Here is a 21,654-nt window from a genome sequence, read left to right as displayed (position 1 = left end):
AGAGAGAGAATAAGTGATTCCACAGTCCCCGCTCACTGATGTCCTAACGATCCTGGTGAGCAACGATCGGCACGCCCGCCTCCCCCTCATTTCCTCTGGTCAGTGGGGTGGGCCAGGCAGGATCAATACAACTGTATAGGGCTGCCAGGTGACTCCTCTACTGGTCAGAATTGTACACGACATACCCCTGTGACCTCAGCCCAATTGCATATAGCGATCAAACAAGCTGCCAAGAGTCATGGGTCAATGACTCATGATGAGCTTACAAGCAGCTCCTGTATCACATCCATGTGGAAACAAAGGTTATATACAGTCGTGGCCAAAAGTTTTGAGAATGACACAAATATTAATTTTCACAAAGTCTGCTGCCTCAGTGTCAGATGTTACTATGGAATACTGAAGTATAATTACAAGCATTTCATAAGTGTCAAAGGCTTTTATTGACAATGACATGAAGATGCGCAGAGTCAATATTTGCTGTGTTTCATTCTTCAGTGAGATACCTTTTTTTAGCACCATTCTTTCCTATAAAACATTGGCTGTGTTGTTATAAGCACTGCAGACAACCATTGTGATGCAAATCTGCATGGGTCCATTGATGGCCACAGTCATGGTCATTTTACATGCTATTGTACTAACCGCTTACTCACTGCAAATTATAACAATACGCATAAACTCAACAATAGAGGAACAGTTTGAGGCAAAGTGGGTATACTATATATGGCATAATGCCTGGGGAGACAAAAGCATAGCTCTCTCAGAACAATCACATGTGCAGCAGTGTGAATTGGTGCTCACAGACAGCCAATCCACTCTAGTGATAAGCTTCAGGACTGGGCTGCTGGGAAACTCCTGCCATGCTGTATAATTGACTTGTGTTTCCTTAGCCAATCTTCAGAATCCATCAAATCTCCCACAGATGGCTGCTGCCTGCCTGATAAGATGATTTGTATACACGGCTACTTTTCCGACCCCCTCCTAGGGAGCAGCTCACTTGGACACAGGATGACTCAATGCTTTCTGCCTGCCAGCCTGTTTGTCTCTCTGCCCGCCTGCCTGTCTGCTTGCCTCTCAATGTCCATACTGCCAGATCTTTTGCAAGGAGGACTCTATAACCATGGTTATCCAGGTTTCCCTTTGGTGTACTTTTATCATGCTTCCTCTCGGTCTTACTTTTTCTCTCATAATGGATAAGGACTGTCAAGGGGACATTGCCTTATGGCCAATGCTTTGATTTTCAAAAATATGTCATCTTCAAGACACTTCACTTGTTTGTATTTGCAAAAATAGCTCACTGCAGCAATTGGATCTCAGTCTGTAGACCCATTTCAAGAACTACCACTTTCTGCGACTATGTTTTCATCTAGGTCCTGAGTGGCTTAGTTGGTAAGAGGTTGGTGCTGGCAGGGCGAAGATGTTTGAAATGCCAAGATGCTACAAATGTATGCACTCATTGTACCAAACCCCCCCACAGCTGATGTCCACGGCCCCGCGAAAATCTAACTAGAGTAATAAAAAAAAATCCACATACAAATCTGCCTGTTTAAAGTAGAGATCTCAGTTTTGCATGGGCTGCGTCTCAATTCACCGCCTCCGCCGATGTCGGCCTGCTCCATCTGCGGTGGAAGGTGGCAGAGCTACAGCAGTGTTTGTCAGACTATGAGACGTCCCGAAAATTGGCCATGAAAACATCTGTGGCGTCCGAACGGTTGTTTTGCTCTACGACGCCCACAAGACTCGACTGAATGTAGCCTGGTACCAGTTTGAAAAATAAATGGCAGTATGGAGTTTAGTTTAGTGCATATAAAAAAAGGGGTTAATGTGTAAAAATGTATTTTATATCGCTCAGATATAGGAGAGACTTAAAAACAAACGACCTTTAGATATTTTTTTTGTTGACCATCTATTTTTCCATGTATGAATCTGTTATTCAATGCGTTTCTATGGGCTAATAGCAGTAAAGCCTGATTCACTGTTTTAACACACACACCTAAAGGGCTCCTAAAATTCTAAATCAAATAGCTAAATGACTCTTGGTATCTTAAAACAGCGCGCGCACCCCCCCCCCCGGCTTCTTATAAGTGGCATATACTGTACATAACAAAATCAGTCTCACAAGCTCAGACAAAACAAGGGGGTAAATTGCTAGCTCACTTGTTGAATAAGGGCATGAGTACATGCAATCAGCAAGTGTTTGAACTAGCTGCTGAATCTGGATGCATTTGAATACTTGAGAAGTTTAAAGTAGATCATGTGAAATGTGTGTTGAAGTACAAAAGTTGCCTTTGGTGTAGAACCACCAGGTAAGCAAAACGCTCACTCTTTCAACTAATGCTTGACAAATAGAGAGAGAATAACATTCATAACAACATTCACTTTGTATGTTGTCTACCTCACTTGCTTTGGCAATGTTAACACATGTTTCCCATGCCAATAAAGCCCTTGAATTGAATTGAATTGAGAATAAAATAGTTCACAAATAAATAAGCTGATCATAAAACAAAGGAATAAAATGAGGTGTGCGAACAGACCTGCAGCTTGGGGCAGATTGTTGGGTTTCCCAGCAGTATTCAATTATGGCAGAACTGCCAAAATTCCTTGCTCCGGCCAAACGATACGCCACGCCCACAGACGTTAGTTTCTTCTCCGCAATTATTCTGAACCTCCCAGAATTCAATGGGTTGGGCTACAGCCAAGACACACGTGGGTAAAGCGGCATTTTGAAGATTAGTCTTTGATCCTCTGATTAGTTAGACATGATCTAAAATCAGAGATGACCCCCTCATTTTGACATCAACACAAACAACTTCAGCGATGGCAGTCTCAGACTGAAGTATGTAGCGAACAGAGCAGTGTATGAATTCAGTCAAGAATAAAAAATAGCCCTGGCTGGCAGTCACTGCCCTGCAGCAACCACACGGTTGTCACATTGGCAGTAATAGTCCTCTAGAGACCAGAGCATCAGGCATTGAGACGGCACCGTCAATTCATACACTAACTAACTGAAGGTGTTTGAGCAGCAGGTAGCCCTGTGGATCAATGAACCAGGGGGAAAAAAAACGTAGGCGTAAATTCAAACACTCTCTCATTTACTGAGAGGGATTGGATTGTTAATATCACTAAAATTCACTGAAAAGGGTCGGACTTTGGCACTAAAAATGAGGCGTCTACAAGTGTATTTATTCAGTTGAACAAAAAGTATAAACTGTTACATTTGAAATGTAATTCAAAATCTTAACTGCAAATCAAGTGTATCCAGACATAAGCACTAGTTGTTCATTTCTTACAACCAACATGATAGTATTGACAGCAATGTTTAACATGTGATGCCCAACTTCCAATTAAAAGTATTCTTCACCTCTAGGGCGATTAAGTCCTAGACTACTGTTATACTACCCACAAGTAAGAATACAAGGCCCCCTCTCGTCCGTCATTCGGCAAATCGGATCAGAACTCTGTACTCCTGCTTCCTGTTTACATCAGAAGCTCAAACAGGAAGCACCAGTGACCCGCTCAGGTGAGAAATGGTCACCAGAATCAGATTTTGCTACAGGACTGATTTCTAAGCGCTGATTGGAATATGTTTCGAGACTCTGCCGATAACTTTGACGAACTAAACACCTGCCACCGACTTCATTAGGAAATGAAACGGCGGCGTTGTCCCCACAGTGAAGGTTCGCTGCTTCCCCAATCAAAAGCCCTGGATTAACACGGAGGTTGGCGCTAATGGACAGGGCTACTGCACACAGGGCTATCGCAGACAACCCTGAGGCTACGGATGAGGACAAATACAAGAAGTCTGGCTATGACGTCCGCAGAGTCATTAAAACAAACAAAAGGACAATATAGGAGGTTAAATCATACTACACAGGCTCCAATGCCTGCTGCATGTGGCAGGGGCTACAGTCCATTACGGATAACAAAGGAAGACCAAGCTGCCCAATGACGCTTCTCTACCAGACAAATGCTCTAAGGCTTCATGCCACAATGAGTACCAACCACCCTGTAGCACTCACATCTGTAATCATGAAGTGCTTTGAGAGGCTGGTTATGGCACAAACTCAATCATCCCAGTTTCTTCAAGTTCCTCTGTGTCCAAATCACTAAGGACTTAAAATGGTCCACACACACGCACAGTCGTGAAGGTGAGACAGCGCCTCTTCCCCCTCAGGAGGTCGAAAAGGTTTTGCATGGGTCCCAAAAAGTTAAACAGCTGTACCACAGAGCATATTGACAGCTTAGTATGGCAATAGCACTGCCATCGATAGAATGGCGCTATAGAGGGTGGTGCGGACAGCCCGGTATATCACTGGGACCGAGCTCCCTGCCATCCAGGACCTCTATATCAGCCGGTGTGAAAGGAAGGCACGGAACAGCTAAAGACTCCAGCAACCCAAGCCACAGACTGTTCTCTCCGCATCCGCACGGCAAGCAGTACCGGTGCATCAAGTCTGACACCAACAGGCTCCTGAACAGTTTGTATCCCCATGCTATAAGACCGCTAACTACATAACTAAATAGCTAACGAAATGGCTACAGAAACTCTCTATGCACACTCACAGGACCCTAAACACTCACTGACACTTCAACACACAAACACTCACTTCATCATTTGCTCACACACACACACACACACACAACATGCACATACATTTATACTGACTCTACACACACACACACACACTCACATACAACCATCATATGCGCTGCTGCAACTCTTTTTTATCATATCCTGACGCCTAGTCACCTTACCTATACATGTCCACTTTATCACTCCAGTATCCCTGCACATTGTAAATATGGAACACTGACTCTGTACATAGTACGCTTACTTCATGTTCTTCTTATTTCTTGTGTGTTTTCGTTCTACCTTATGTTATTTTTAGTATTACATTGTTATTAATTACTGCATCGTTGGGTTTAGAGCTTTGCAAAAAAGGCATTTCACTGTACTTGTGCATGTGACATTGAGTATGGTTAAATGCATACTAATGCTATTTTTGTGGATAGTAAGATAAATATAATAGTTCCATAAAAATGTTTACATGCTTTGCAAGAAAAACAAATGGTCTGTCATGTAGCATGCTGTTCAGTATGTGTTGACAGTCCTTTCTACCGCGCCATTTTTGAAAGATCTAACGTTAGCCATCGAGAACTACAAAAGTTTTGCTACTTTTCTCAATATTGTTGCCCTGAATTTAGCCGGCGCTATCGACAGATCAAGTGGAAAGAGTCATGGAATACTTTCTGCACACATTCCACGGTCAGTGTGAACCGAAGTGACAAACAAGATGTAGCTACAAAGTTAAATGGTTCCAGTATGCCGTGAAGCGTTCTTCCATGTACAGATGAGGTCGGAAGTTTACATACACCTTGGCCAAATATTTAACTCAGTTTTTCACAATTCCTGACTTTAAATCCTAATAAAAATTCCCTGTTTTAGGTCAGTTAGGATCACCACTTTATTTTAAGAATGTGAAATGTCAGAATAATAGAGTGATTTATTTCAGCTTTTATTTATTTCATCAGAAGGTTACATACACTCAATTAGTATTTGGTAGCATTGCCTTTAAATTGTTTAATTTGGGTCAAACATTTCATGTAGCCTTCCACAAGCTTCCAGTCCAAAGCTTCCAAAGTCAAGCTATTGGAGTGGCCATCACAAAGCCCTGACCTCAATCCGAACAACATTTGTTCTTATTCACAATAAGTAGGGTGAATTTTGGCCCATTCCTCCTGACAGAGCTGGTGTAACTGAGTCAGGTTTGTAGGCCTCCTTGTCTCGCATACGCCTTTTCAGTTCTGCCCACACATTTTCTATAGGATTGAGGTCAGGGCTTTGTGATGGCCACTCCAATACCTTGACTTTGTTGTCCTTAAGCCATTTTGCCACAATTTTGGAAGTATGCTTGGTGTCATTGTCCATTTGGAAGACCAAGCTTTAACTCTGACTGATGTCTTGAGATTTTGCTTCAATATATCCAAATAAATCCCCTCCTCATGATGCTATCTATTTTGTGAAGTGCACCAGTCTCTCCTGCAGCAAAGCACCCCCGCATCATGAGATGCTGCCATCCCCATGCTTCACGGTTGGGATGGTGTTCTTAGGCTTGCAAGCCTCCCCCTTTTTCTTCCAAACATAACGATGGTCATTATGGCCAAACAGTTATATTGTTGATTCATCAAACCAGAGGACATTTCTCCAAAAAGTACAATCTTTGTCTCCATGTGCAGTTGCAAACCATAGTCTGGCTTTTTTTATGGCGGTTTCGGAGCAGTGGCTTCTTCCTTGCTGAGCGGTCTTTCAGGTTATGTGGATATAGGACTCGTTTTACTGTGGATATAGATACTTTTGTACCTGTTTCCTCCAGCATCTTCACAAGGTCCTTTTGCTGTTGTTCTGGAATTGATTTGCACTTTTCGCAAAGTACATTCATCTGCAGGAGACAGAAGGCGTCTCCTTCCTAAGCGGTATGACGGCTGCGTGGTCCCATAGTGTTTATACTTGCATACTGTTTGTACAGATGAATGTGGTACCTTAAGGTATTTGGAAATTGCTCCCAAGGATGAACCAGACTTGTGGAGGTCTACAATTTTTTTCTGAGGTCTTGGCTGATTTCTTTTGATTTTCCCATGATGTCAAGCAAAGAGGCACTGAGTTTGTAGGCAGGCCTTGAAATACATCCACATGTACACCTCCAATTGACTCAAATGATGTCATTTAGCCTATCAGAAGCTTCTAAAGCCATTACATAATTTTCTGGAATTTTCCAAGCTGATTAAAGGCACAGTCAACTTTGTGTATGTAAACTTCTGACCTACTGGAATTGTGATAGTGAATAAGTGAAATAATCTGTCTGTAAACAATTGTTGGAAAAAGGACATGTGTAATGCACAAAGTGGATGTCCTAACCAACTTGTAAAAACTATAGTTTGTAAACAAGAAATTTGTGGAGTGGTTGAAAAACAAGTTTTAATGACTCCAACCTAAGTATATGTAAACTTCCGAGTCTAGCTACATTCTAATTTTGTCAGAAAGTTAAAGCGTACTGTTAGTTAGCTAGCAAATGTTGGCTCGCTAGCTAAAGTCACGTGTATGATCTATGTAGTAATATTATTAGAATCAGAAATTCATTTGCATTGCTAGTTATAGCCTAATGTTAGCTAGCTAACATTGAACCCAGTTTGTTAGCTTTAGCTACCTGCAGATTCATACTACAGCTATGACAATGTTTGTATTGGTAATAGTATGAGTTGGGATTATGCCGGTTCATTGTTTAGCCAGCTAGCTACATGTCTAAACAAAAGACTCCACTTCGGCCAGATTATTACATGACCCATCAAATTAGCCAGGTATGTCTGGAGTTGATTACGGCCATCTATTGTATTTCATGAACACATGTCTAGACAACAGTGACCCATCCATTTAGCTAGATGTAGCTGGGGCGTGGTTATAGAATTTCCTTCACATGACCCATGAATTTAGACAAGTGTGTCAGGTAAGCGTTTTCTAATAATGATAAAATATAAAATATTTTTATCTGGACACTTTCTGTAACCACTTCACTGTACCATTTACACCTTTATCCTATGCATGTGACAAATATTTTATTTGATATAGCGTGTATTTACCACATGGCCTCACATGTGAATCCTTAAAGAGATGGGTTTAAGAGGGTGTGAACGAAGCTGAATGGGTGTAGACAAATAAGAGCTCTCCAGTAGGTGTACCAAAACATTCCTGGGCCATTTTCTCAAAAGTGGGGTTACAAGTTGATCAACAAAATTACTTTCCCATTGTTTCTCAACTACAGTGTGTGATACTGTCTATTATAATGTAAAAAAGACCATTTCAAATTCTGCTACATAAGACCAAATCAAGCCGGTCGGTCACATATGAAGTTTGTATGTGATTACTACTTCTACTACACATACTTTTCAGTTGTTTACGAATTCACTAAACTCGCACTAAAGGAGGGAGGCTCACTGGGCTAGCACATGCTCTGATCAAATACACAGCTGGAACGCTGATTAAGGTGTATGCATCTCCTAATAATTTGAAAGATTGCTGAGAAAACCAGGTGTTTTAGTCAGCGTATGCTTACTTCGATTTTGACCTTACGCCGATTAAGTAGAGTAAGGTCTTTACATGACTATTCCATAATCTGCCTACTGCCATAATCTATGTAATATTGAAATGTGTGCATGTAAACATACTCAGTAAAACTTGAAACATTTGTTGGTTATGGAAGTGATGCCCAGAGGAGCCTCGTCCTTCATAATCCGTGTTGAACTTCGTAATGACATTGTTCAAAACAATTGGCACGTAGCGAAAACATTTTCTTTTAATCGAGTCTTAGGGAGTGAAATTAGGGGAGAAAAAATACTCAAATGGATTTTACACTTGAGAAAAACATTTAAATTGAAGAGACTTAGTCATAGCACAACACTTTGGTTTCGATGGATTTCTTTAATCATACTGACTTCAAGTCCTTTGTTTGCTGATGTATTGATTACCCAGTAGGCTCTGAACTCCGTAGTTCTTGATCTCAACCAGAAAATCTCACCCAGAGGTGGGAACAGAGAGAGGGGTGCTTCGAGTTTTGCTGACATCATTGCTATCAATAGCAGTTCCAGACTAAGAAAGTCTCTGAAAGTATTCAGAATCCTTCCCCTTTTCCACATTTTGTTACGTTACAGCCTTACTCTAAAATGGATAGAATAAATGTTTACCTCAATCTAAACAAAATACCACAATGACAAAGCAAAAAAACAGTTTAAAAATGAGGACAAATGTGCAAAAATGTATAAAAAATACCTTATTTACCTAAGTATTCAGACCCTTTGCTATGAGACTTGAAATTGAGCTCAGGTGCATCCTGTTTCCATTGATCATCCTTGAGATGTTTCTACAACTTGGAATCCACCTTTTGTAAATTCAATTAATTGGACATGATTTGGAAAGGCACACACCTGTCTATATAAAAGGTCTACAGTTGACAGTGCATGTCAGAGCAAAAACCAAGCCACGAGGTCAAAGGAATTGTCCGTAGAGCTTCGAGACAGGATTGAGTCGAGAAACAGATCTGGGTAACAAACATTTCTTAAATGGAAGAAGTCTGGGACAACCAACTCTTCCTAGAGCTGGCCGCCCAGCAAACCTGAGCAATCAGGGGAGAAGGGCCTTGGTCAGGGTGGTGACCAAGAACCCAATGGTCACTGACTGAGCTCTCGAGTTCCTCTGTGGAGATGGGAGAACCTTCCAAATGGACAACCATCTCTGCAGCACTCCACCAATCAGGCCTTTATGGTAGAGTGGCCAGACGGAAGCCACCCCTCAGTAAAAGGCACATGACAGCCCGCTTGGAGTTTGCCAAAAGGCACCTAAAGGTCTCTCAGACCATGAGAATTCACTGGTCTGATGAAACCAAGATTGAACTCTTTGGCCTGAATGCCAAGTGTCACGTCTGGAGGAAACCTGGCACCATCCCTACGGTGAAGCATGGTGGTGGCAGCATCATGCTGTGGGGATGTTTTTCAGCGGCATGGACTGGGACACTAGTCAGGATCGAGAGAAAGATAAGTTATTTTTTATTTAACCTTTATTTAACTATGCAAGTCGGTTAAGAACAAATGATTATTTACAATGACGGCCTATCCCGGCCAAACCCTAACGATGCTGGGCCAATTGTGCGCCGCCCTATGGGACTCCCAATCACGGCCAGTTGTGATACAGCCTGGAATCAAATCGGGGTCTATAGTGACGCCTCTAGCACTGAGATTCAGTGCCTTAGACCTTCGATAGCCCAAGATTAACGGAGCAAAGCACAGAGAGATCCTTGATGAAAACCTGCTGCAGAGCGCTCAGAACCTCAGACTGGGGAGAAGGTTCACCTTCCAACAGGACAACGACCCTAAGCACACAGCCAAGACAGCGCAGGAGTGGCTTCGGGACAAGTCTCTGAATGTCCTAGAGTGGCCCAGCCAAAGCCCGGACTTGAACCCGATCAAACTTCTCTGGAGAGACCTGAAAATAGCTGTTCAGTGAAACTCCCCATCCAACCTGACAGAGCTTAAGAGGATCTGCAGAGAAATATGGGAGAAACTCCCCAAATACAGGTCTGCCAACCTTGTAGCGTCATACCCAAGAACACTCAAGGCTGTAATCACTGCCAAAGGTGCGTCAACAAAGTACTGAGTAAAGGGTCTGAATAATTATGTAAATGTTTATTTTGAATAAATTTGCAAATTTGTTGCTTTTTTATTATTGGGTATTGTGTGTAGAATGATCTTAGACAAATGTTTTTTTAATTTTTTTAAAATCAATTTTAGAGTAAGGCTGTAATGTAACAAAGTGTGGAAAAAGTCTAGATGTCTGAATACTTTCCGAATGCACTGTATTGTACACACATGGGCAATCAATGCTATGATGTACAACACTCAAACAAGCTGCGATAAAGTGGGCAGGCAAATCTCAGCTTTAAAAAAAAAAAAAAAAAATCCTCTTTCAATTCTCTTTGATTTTCTCTTTGCCTCATCCTCTCGGACGCCAGGGTCAGACAAAACATGTGAAGAGCTTCGCAGCCTTTTTTAAAAATCACCCAGGCGACCGCTCTCTCCCCATTTCTCCCCTCTCCCACATCCAAGAGTGTCACTACGGAGTGCAAAACACATTCAAGCTCCAACAATGCCACTGTGACAAGTGGAATACGTTTTATATACAAGCCTCAATCATTTCCACTAAACGATCAGAGCTGTACTTACATCTGCAAACTTGTGGTTTCTGAAATGGGACTTATTGCACTTCAACAGCTGCACGGCCAAATTGCAATCTTGCCGATAGCGCTCCTGTCAGGGAGAAGAATCAACAAGGCCATTTCTCACACAACACTCACACTTTATCCGCAGAACGGTGTGGTTGATCTGCTCAACACTGTGGTCCTACATTATACACAACTTAATATCTGGTATGTGATTTCTCAAAGAGGGACAGTGAGATAACACCCACGTTCAACTCCTCCAGCTTGTCGATGGTGTTCTTGGCGTCCAGGAGTTTGTTGGTGAGCTCCACTATCTCCTGGTCCATTGTCTTCTTGTCCCTCTCCACTTTACGGAGCTGCAGAAAGAGAATAGGGAGGGGAGAATAATGTTAGTGGTGCCCTAGCTTCTGGACTCTCTGTCTGAGTACACCAGAGGCGGCTGGTGGGAGGAGCTATAGGAGGACGGGCTCATTGTAATGGAATGGTATCAAAACAGACCAAACGCATGGGAACCACACGCTTGACTCGGTTCGATTTGATTCCATTCCGGCCATTACAATGACGCCGTCCTTTTATGGCTCCTCCCACCGGCCTCCTCTGAAGTACACGAGGAGTGATTTCCTCATTGATTAAAGTTAAAGCATGTCTCCTCCTTCATCCTCTCCGCTAGCTGACACAGCAGCACAGAGATGGAGGCTGCTGCTTTTGTTCTCCACTCAGCTCAGCAGTGTGGTTAGAGAACAAAAAACACACAGGCGCAGGACGTGTCCTATATAAACAGATCGATAGCACATTATGAAGTAACACAGTGTGAACTCAAATGACTCTGGGTCTGAGTCTGTGCCGAGTCCCCCTAATATGTAGTTACTCCCTCTCCTACTCACCCATGCAATATGTTAGGGGAAAAATGGCCGATAACTTCCAAGAAAACACCTGGGAAGGTGACATGTCAATTGTATTTTTTAGAGGGCTAGTGAATCGCTTCAGTTATCATACAGTTAGGTGAGTGATTGGTAGATTACGCAAGGGCCATGACAGGCAACAATTGATCAAATACTCTGTAGCTTCAAATCAGGATTTAAGGGATTCTCTAATATAAAAAGATGTCTCTGATTTCAGAGGTACCACAGGAATAGCCTGTGGTCCTGAGTAGCTGTAGTGACTATCCTTTAAGTAAGATTTAGCCTACAAATTGTGCTTGGTACAGTAGGGACCTCACACTATATGTGCAATACACCTGTCAAGTTGAGTTAACAGAAGAAGATTTCCCCATTTCAAATTGGAAGAACAAACCGCCGGTTTTCTCTGGGCTTCTGAACATTCTCTCGCAGCAAATGATCCCCAAACCCGAGCTGGAGAACTTCCAAACCAATTAAGAGTGCGGATCCAGATTCTGTGACTCCTGCGCGTGTAGTGCGTTTGTGCTTGTAAGTGAGAGCAGGTCCAGATTGTACAATAATTTGGAATACATTAATATTCACCACAGGTTCATTAGAGCCTCCAGCGAGCCTACTGCGAGTGGCTTGGACCTTCACCGACACCCTGTAAACCCACCAGCCGAGCGCCACCCTGATAAGGCTTGCTGTTCTGTTCGGGGGGCACTACCTGCAGCTTATATCTGACATATTATACATTTACTGGATGTTAACTGAAGCCGGCACGGAGCTCTGTCCGGTTGTTTCAGATCCAAATCCTCACCAAGGGACAGGGTATAGTCACTAACATTAAATCACACCTGCTTGAAGAGAGGATAGAGAATCAGTGAGAAAGGGAGTTACTGTGAGACATTTACACAGAATGAGACCCAGACTGTAGCTCCTGCTCCATTGCTTGCCATGTCAAAAATGAACCAATTATCTGTACGGTATATTCTCAACTGGAGAGTCTGAGGAGAAAAATAAATAAATAAATAAAAGCACACAGAAAGAAGCCAGTCAGCGCCTCATTGTGATGCAGAGACGCAGCTCAACTGGGCAAAGACACGGCCATAAAACACCTTAGTGATCTCTACTACAGCACTTGTGCAGCAGCGCATAACAAGCCTAGGGTAACTCAAAAAGGGGATATATAGAGAGGTGGGGGACTTGAGACTAGAAAAGTAAAGTTTCAACCACTAGGCACACCTAGAGAAACACATTATTTCCCCCCAACCTCAACCCCCATAGCAGCGCTACAGACAGGGTGATCTACTGCGGGACATCTAGAGCAGTTTGCAAGGACAAGACAGGAGGATGGAGAGACTTCTTATTCAGAAACAACAAGCAGAGCAGTAATGAAAATGACAACAGTAATAAATGATCGGAGGGGGGTGATGGGGGAGGTACTCGGGAGAGAAAAATAATGATAACGCAACTGCGTAGACCCAGGTTTGACTGATTGCAGCCTGATGATGAAACAGCCCGTCACGAATCGGCAGCATGAGGAGAGAGAGGAAGAGAATGAGAGAAAGACAGAAAAAAAAACAAGACAGAACATTTTGGTCTCTTCTTATACACGAGATCGCCAGTGCTTCATCGCCTAATAAGGTTTCGGATTGCAAACTCCTCTACCGCAACACGTCAGAATGAGTTGAAATAAGGCATGCAATTTAGGGCCTCAACTGTTCGACAGTGGTCCGTTCACAAGCCTATTCCCAAACACACTATCAATAGACCTCTAAAAAGAACTGCGAAATATCATCAATTCAGGCTCCACACAAAAATAATGCAATCCCCAAGGATGAGGAAGGAGGATTTTAAAGCTGTGGACTAGGGGTGACCGAGAGTACTCGATTCAAGGTTTGTAATCTGTTTACTTATAATTGAATAGAAGTACTCAATTTCGACCTACTCTGCTCGTTAAATTTATAAGCACTGGCAAAACGTCTAACTAAGTTGTGTTTATTGTTTGGAGTATGTCAATCGCTTTGAAAATAATGTGTTGAGGTGTGTATCAGAACAACCAGTAATTGGAACAATTACCGCAAACTTTTCCCCTTCAACCCCGTTTCACGCCGAGATGCGAGTATTCAAAATGATTTTAAGCCTGCAACACAAAACAGACATTCTTTCAATTGCCCATCCCCTGGCTAAAGGCCACCTTTGACCGAGTGAGTGTGGGGACAGAGCATGTTTTGGGCAGAGTAATCCTCTGGCAGGTGAAAAGAGATTACCTCACATCAGGGCCAGTCCCCCCCCACACACACGTCCCATCCACAAAGCTCCGACCAGCCCATTCATCCTCTATCATCTATTTTGCTAAATTGACCTCTTCTACACTGACAGCAGGGCTGGACTAAAATCATACAGTAAAATATTGGTAGATAATACAACAGTAAATAGGCCTATGAGGTGTGAATCCATTCTGGGAGGGCTAGCCTCTGGTTAACGGCCAGTCAAGGGAAACTGCTTGTAGTTGTACTCAGATCACATGCCATGCAGAGAGTTGGCAGTTTCACAGCAACATAGTTGGTCTTTCCCTAGTAACACAGTGCAGCTTGACTTTGATTGTCACACAGCTATCAGAGGGGACAGGGGACCATATGACAGTCACCAGCAAAGGATCACAGCTATATACACTCCGATGCCAGTTTATTAGGTACACCCATCTAGTACCGGGTCGAACCCTCCTTTGCCTCCAGAACAGCCTGAATTCTTCAGGTATGGAAATGTTGCTCAATTGGTATGAAAGGACCTAGGAAAACATTCCCCGCACCATTACGCCACTGATACCAGCCTGTACCGTTGACATCAGGCTGGATGGGGCCATAAACTCATGCCACTTCGCCAAATTCTGATTTCGTCACCAGCATGACGCAACAGGAACCGGGATTTGTCGGACGAGACAATGTTTTTCCACTCCTCAATTGTCCAGTGTTGGTGATCGCGTGCCCACTGGAGCAGCTTCTTCTTGCTGCAATAGCTCATCTGTGACAAGGGCCGACGAGTTGTGCGTTCTGAGATGCCGTTTTGCACACTGTTGTACTGTGCCGTTATATGACTATTTGTGGCCCTCCTGTCAGCTTAATTCTTGCCATTCTCCTTCGACCTCTCATCAACAACCTATTTTCGCCCACAGGACTGACGCTGACTGGATATTTGTCATACCATTCTCAGTAAAGACTAGACACTGTCGTTCATGAAAAGCCCAGGAGGCCGGTCTGCCTGCTTTATACAGCAAGCCACGGCCATGTGACTCACTGTCTGTAGGAGCGAATCATGTTCGTGAACGGGGTGGTGTACATAATAAACTGGCCACTACTTAGTGTATATACAGGACATATCTAGTCATTTAAGGGTTTTCCTTTATTTTTGCTATTTTCTACATTGTGGAATAATAGAGAAGATATCAAAACTATGAAACAACACATATGGAATCATGTAGTAACCAAAAACGTGTTTAAAAAATCTAAACATATTTTAGACTCTTCCAAGTAGCCACTCTTTGCCTTGATGACAGCTTTGCACACTCTTGGCATTTTCTCAACCAGCTTCATGAGGAATGATTTCCCAACAGTCTTGAAGGAGTTCCCACATATGCTGAGTACTTGTTGGCCGCTTTTCCTTCACTCTGCAGTCCAACTCATTCCAAACCATCTCAATTGGATTGAGGTCGGGTGATTGTGGAGGCCAGGTCATCGGATGCAGCACTCCATCACTCTCCTTGGTCAAATATCCCTTACACAGCCTGGAGGTGTGTTGGGTCATTGTCAAAACTGTAACTAGGTCACTCAGGAACATTTAGTGTCGTCTTGGTAAGCTACTTCAGTGTCTAGTGTAGTTGGAAAGTATTCAGACCCCTTGACTTTTTCCACATTACAGCCTTATTCTAAAATCGATTACATCGTTTTCCCCCCACATCAATCTACACACAATACCCTATAATGCCAGAGCAAAAACAGGTTGACTTTTTTGCAAATGTATTAAAAAAAATACAAAGCTGAAATATCACATTTACATAAGTATTCAGACCCTTCCGTCATAAAGGCCTGATTGGTGGAGTGCTGCAGAGATGATTTTCCTTCTGGAAGGTTCTCCCATCTCCACAGAGGAACCATCGGGTTCTTGGTCACCTCCCTGACAAAGACCCTTCTCCCCGATTGCTCAGTTTGGCTGGGCGGCCAGCTCTTCCTAGAGTCTTGGTGGTTCCAAACTTCTCCCATGTAAGAATGATGGAGGCCACTGTGTTCTTGGGGACCTTCCATCCTGCAGAAATGTTTTGGTACCCTTCCCCAGATCTGTGCCTCGACACAATCCAGTCTCAGATCTCTACGGACAATTCCTTCCACCTTATGGCTTGGTTTTTGCTCTGATATGCACCGTCAACGGCGGGACCTTATATAGACAGATGTGTGCCTTTCCAAATCATGTCCAAACAATTGAATTTACCACAAGTGTACTCCAAGTTGTAGAAACATCTCAAGGATGATCAATGGAAACAGGATGCCCCTGAGTTGAATTTCGAGTCTCATAGCAAAGGGTCTGAATAATTACGTTTAAAAAATACAAAAAATTCTAAAAACCTCTCCACTTTTCACACTACTGTGTGTAGACTGATGAGTAAAAAATACATATTTTATCCATTGTAGAATAAGGCTGTAACGTAACAAAATGTGGGAAAAATCAAGGTGTCTGAATACTTTCCGAATGGACTGGAATGTTGATTCAGGCACAGAAAAAAAGTTGATCTATATAGTGCAAATGAATGGGCGAAGTCAGTGAAGTTCAATCTACTGAGTCTCCGCATGGCAGTCCTGGAGGAAGTGCGCGGCTGCGCAAAAGTGAAGCTTAGAGGGAACAACATTAAGGCTTTCCATAACAAGCTTTTAGTTCTTTCATCACATTCCCAGTGGGTCAGAAGTTTACATACACTCTATTATTTGGTAGCATTGCCTTTTAATTGTTTAATTTGGGTCAAACGTTTCAGGTAGCCTTCCACAATAAGTTGGGTGAATTTTGGCCCATTCCTCCTGACAGAGCAGGTTTGTAGGCCTCCTTGCTCACACAGACCTTTTCACTTCTGCCCACACATTTTCTATGGGATTGAGGTCAGGGCTTTGTGATGGCCACTCCAATATCTTGGCTTTGTTGTCCTTAAGCCATTTTGCCACAACTTTGGAAGTGTGCCTGGGGTCATTGTCCATTAGGAAGACCAATTTGCGACCAAGCTTTAGCTTCCTGACTGATGTCTTGAGATGTTGCTTCAATATATCCACGTACGTTTCCTGCCTCATGATGCCATCTATTTTGTGAAGTGCACCAGTCCCTCCTGCAGGAAAGCATCCCCACAACATGATGCTGCCATGGTGTTTATACTTGAACTCTATCGTTTGTACAGATGAATGTGGTACCTTCAGGCATTTGGAAATTGCTCCCAAGGATAAACCAGACTTGTGCAGGTCTTGGCTGATTTCTTTTGATTTTCCCATGATGTCAAGCAAAGAGGCACTGTGTTTGAAGGTAGGCCTTGAAATACATCCACATGTACACCTCCAATTGACTCAAATTATGTCAATTAGCCTATCGGAAGCTTCTAAAACCATGATATCATTTTCTGGAATTTTCCAAGCTGTTTGAAGGAACAGTCAACTTAGTGTATGTAAACTTCTGACCCAATGGAATTGTGATACAGTGAATTATAAGTGAAATAATCTGTCTGTAAACAATTGTTGGAAAAAGGACATGTGTCATGCACAAAGTAGATGTCCTAACCCACTTGCCAAAACTATAGTTTGTTAACAAGAAATTTGTGGAGTGGTTGAAAAACGAGTTTGAATGACTCCCAACCTAAGTATGTAAACTTCCGACTTCAACTGTGTCAGTCTGTCTGTCTATCTATCTATCTAAAAAATATTCTGCCAGTCCATCTACATTTTATGGGAAAACAACATTGGGCTAGGGGGCACGTTTTCTTTGACAATGTGATTGGAAAGAATGGACATAAAGTACACACACACAAATACTCTCCCCCCACCCCTCCCAATTAACATTGTTAGTATTATTCTGTTGATTTCCTTGACCTGTTGATTTTTATTTTTGATTGTTAATGACTAGTTCTATTGTAACATTGTGCTTTGGCAATACGTATCAGTATGCCATCCCAATAAAGCACATTTCAATTGAATTGAGAGGCTAATCAAACAACCATCAGACATTTGGGGACAGCAGCGCACATCTAACATCGACACATACTTTATGTCCTGATATTGAATACATGATTGATGTTAGTGGAGAAACAATGATGATGTGAATACATGATTGTTATGTATGGTTGGCGAGTCATATTGTGAATCTCCCGATAAACCTATAACAAGCATCATACATAGTTAACCATGTTTTGAAAGGGACACTCTGGGATTTGCCATTGTGGGAATATGTACAACTGTCCCTCTCTTTGCACATAAATTCCATAGTTTGGAGCGTGCGAGCACAGGTTTTCCCTGGTGTGCTGCCACGGGGAATAGCAGAGTTGTGGACCTTCCCATTTCCCAAGGGGTCTGGCAGAGACATGCGTGATAGAATGATTTGGCAATTAAGTCAATTCCCTCCGTGCTAATCCCTTGCAGCACTCTGTACCACAGAATCTTCCAAAAACAAATCCTGCAACATAAATGGCTGACAGGTGTGGGATAATGGCATGAGAGCGCACTTTAGAAGATACACAGCTGTATGGGAAAGACTCTTCCCCAATACAGAATAGATCCACTGACCTGGTATACTGGGAAACTGAGTGACATAGAAACCTGCAATTGGAAGTTGCAGTGTTTGCAATTCCATAATACGTTTGACCAGGGCAAGGTCAAAAGGAAAATTAATATTTTGAGAAATGGAGTGAATGTTAATTTGAGATTAAATAATTAAAAGGGCAATCAACAGTTTAAACAATTACAAAGCCATTTCCCCGCCCCTGTTCGGGAAAAAGCTGAGGGATGGGGCTGGAGAAATGTACCCACTCAAATTCATAGACCGAGCTATGGATGGAAGGACTGACCATCCATGATATCAAAAATATAGTTTAACCATGTTTTTCAGACCAAATGGTTTGTTCACAAACATTGGAGTAATGCAAACATATATTTGGGGTTCTGATGTGGTAGGACAGTTGAACTAAGCTAATGAGGCATTTCTAAGTCATATTCTTAAAGAATCAATGGATACATATCATTAATTCCTATGTGCATAAATGGATGTAGAGACTACATATCACTCATTCAAACATTCCAAAAATGTATGTAGCAACTGCAGATGTAACTTTATGGTACAAGTTGTGCGTCAAGGTTTCCTTTCAAAAGTAGTCACCAGAATACATGCAATGTGGTATTGACCAATGAGAACCTATATATAAACAGGTCAGAGGACAGTTGAAAAGAGGTGAAAGGTTACCAGGGCATGAAGCTTCTCCTCCAGGTCTTGGTTGGCCCGCTGGGAGGCAGTGTAGCTGTTCTGCAGTCTGTGGAGAAGAGCAGAAAACAGAATGTGTCTCTTAATAGTGTGCAGTGCCTACAGATAGAAAGGTTCAATCGGAAAATCCACAGATGGTATGCTGCTGACTGATATGAGCCCACTGGTACGGAACGTAGCACTGCGGTACTCTTCAAACACTTCAACTTTATAAAAAATAAAAAGTATGCAATCAACTCCCATCATAGTTCAGATGATGCGTTGTCTCCTCTCAGACTGCCCGTCTAATAAATGAAAGAGACTGGCCATAGAGACCACAGTTATTGTTGCAATAAGGCACCAGAAAATGGGCACATCCTGAAGTACGCATACTGTTCTTTTGGCAGTCACATATCCGTACATTTAGTTTATTTCCATTCAACAGCAGAGCGGTATGAATTTTCTCAGAGCACTTAATGACGCCGTCAGAGTTTTTCCAACAGGTTAGATATTCGGCACAAATTACGAGAGATGGGAGGAAAGGGGAGAGAGGAGTCTGAACTAAACCCATTTCAATAGGGCCAAGGGCAATTACTTTCCCACTGTATCCACTGCCTCCTAAATTTGCTAGATAAATTCCACTAAAAGAGAGGTTGTGGATTTTATGCGAATGCAATTATGATGCAGAAGAAATTCAAAGCGCTAAAATGGCAACGCAACAATTTTCCACATAGTTTTGCTTTTAATGGATGAGATGGGCCCTGCAGTCATGTACTGTACAGGTATTGATGTTCATGTTCTCTAGAAATAGCTTACAACCCCTGATTAGGATAATGGTGGTGCACAATCACCATCAGTCACGCTCACAATGTGTAATGGTGAGCAACAGTAAAGAGGTGTGGGAATCAGGAAGTTCAGGGCACCAAAGCACACTGCTTTCAGTGAGTGTGACTCATGAGAAATTACGTGCACGTCAACTCCATGTGAGACGTTTTGAACAAAGAAACACCCCCCAAAAATGTTCGAAAATCAGTATTTGAAAGGTGTAATGAATCTTTCACAGATTGACGTTTATCGTCATGTATCTTTCCCTGTAAGTAGAGCTGAGTGGTTTCCGCTAGTTGGGCCAGCTGCAAAGTCAAAATTGGCTAAGGGTTAGGTATTATGGTTAGCAGTGTGGTTAAGGTTAGGTTTCAAATCAGATTCTATGACTTTGTGGCTGTGCCAGCTAGTGACCCTACTGCAGAGCTGCCACCAGGGCAAGTTTCACGACAATAAATACCAACCTGCGAATCTGTCAATACGGTAATTTGTCCATTGTTATATTAGTCATTTTGCCTTTGTTAACCTTTGTATGGTTCAAACCCCATCTCACAGAACCCCCGGAGCATATGATTCAGGACTATGACTGAAAATCCAACATCTGAAATCCAATAGAAGTGTAAAAAAAAAAAGCACACCGATGATGCTCACAAAGCACTCTGCCCGTCACCCTTCTCATTGAGAACAGATTACAAGGCCACAGTCTAGCAGCTTGTGATCCTTTCCCCGGTAGTGAGGTCTGCACCGTGTACCAGGGCCATCCTCTCTAGCCTGTTAGTCTCATCTCCTCTCTCTGCCCTGAGCCATACGGTGTGCTCATTTGACCATGCAGATGTGGACATGTTACAACAACTGCCTCTCCCGGGCCAACTGGCCAAGTGATTGATTCATCGATCGAACAATATTACATAAGGACACACACACTGGTGTAACCTTGCCCTGATTACAAGCCCAATGCAATGACACAAGCTATTGTAGTGTCCAGTATGTATGAGCGCTACCGTTGCGTATCAATTGGATTCATACTCCAAAAACACCTGGCTTTGACTGACATATTTCCCCCTCAATAACACCAGCATTTCTTATTACCCTCTGGCACATCCTTCTCATTCCTCACTAATTAAAAAGTGTTCACTGCAAATCACCACCGATGATTTTCGCTCTCTTTGTCCCAATCAAAAATTCATAAACACATTTGAGCAAAGCTCACTGATTCCCACCGAGACCACAGTGGTAAACTCCAGCTGTATTTCAGTGTTCAGAGGATAGTGATTCATTTCATTTCGAGCTGATGATATTCAGAAAATAGGCAGAGCAATTAAAGTCACTTGATAGATCCACCAAGAAGTCGAATTGAATAGTCTGGCTGCCGTAAACAAATTAAATCAAGTCCTCAGAGAGTAATTCACATGTGAAGGCTGCTCCTGGGTTGGGTAAAATTGTAGTCGTAAATACAACAATTGGCTTCTCATTCCCAGAGCCTTTTTTCCATTCAGAGTGATCTCTAAAAGCATCCGTGTAATGGTGCTGCTCGGTGATAATCAGATAGGACATAGGAGTGGAGCATACTCATTAAACAACGGTAATCCAATTTAACCATTACCTTTGCTGAGGCTGCATTGAAATGTGTGATCACCTGTGGACACAGATGGACCAGCGCATCCCGCATAGGCATGTAGCCTCATGCTCCGATTTATGATGGAAACACTGCAGGG

The 21,654-nt window shown here is 42.7% G+C and overlaps 1 protein-coding gene across 1 annotated transcript in view; it reads right to left on the bottom strand.

Annotated features, from left to right (window-relative positions):
• Positions 1 to 21,654, bottom strand: part of LOC115113308 (tight junction-associated protein 1-like) — a 121,680-nt gene that overhangs the window by 4,103 nt on the left and 95,923 nt on the right. Inside the window, exons 7-9 of the mRNA XM_029640822.2 lie at positions 19,121 to 19,187; positions 11,009 to 11,116; positions 10,765 to 10,848 (exon numbers count right to left, since the gene is read on the bottom strand). Coding sequence (XP_029496682.2) covers positions 10,765 to 10,848; positions 11,009 to 11,116; positions 19,121 to 19,187 — 259 coding nt within the window. The remainder of the gene's footprint in view (positions 1 to 10,764; positions 10,849 to 11,008; positions 11,117 to 19,120; positions 19,188 to 21,654) is intronic.

The sequence above is a fragment of the Oncorhynchus nerka genome, linkage group LG28, assembly GCF_034236695.1.
Source record: "Oncorhynchus nerka isolate Pitt River linkage group LG28, Oner_Uvic_2.0, whole genome shotgun sequence".
Taxonomy (NCBI): Eukaryota; Metazoa; Chordata; class Actinopteri; order Salmoniformes; family Salmonidae; genus Oncorhynchus; species Oncorhynchus nerka.
Note: the sequence above shows the minus strand (reverse complement) of the source record. Positions and strands in the feature narration are given on the sequence as shown.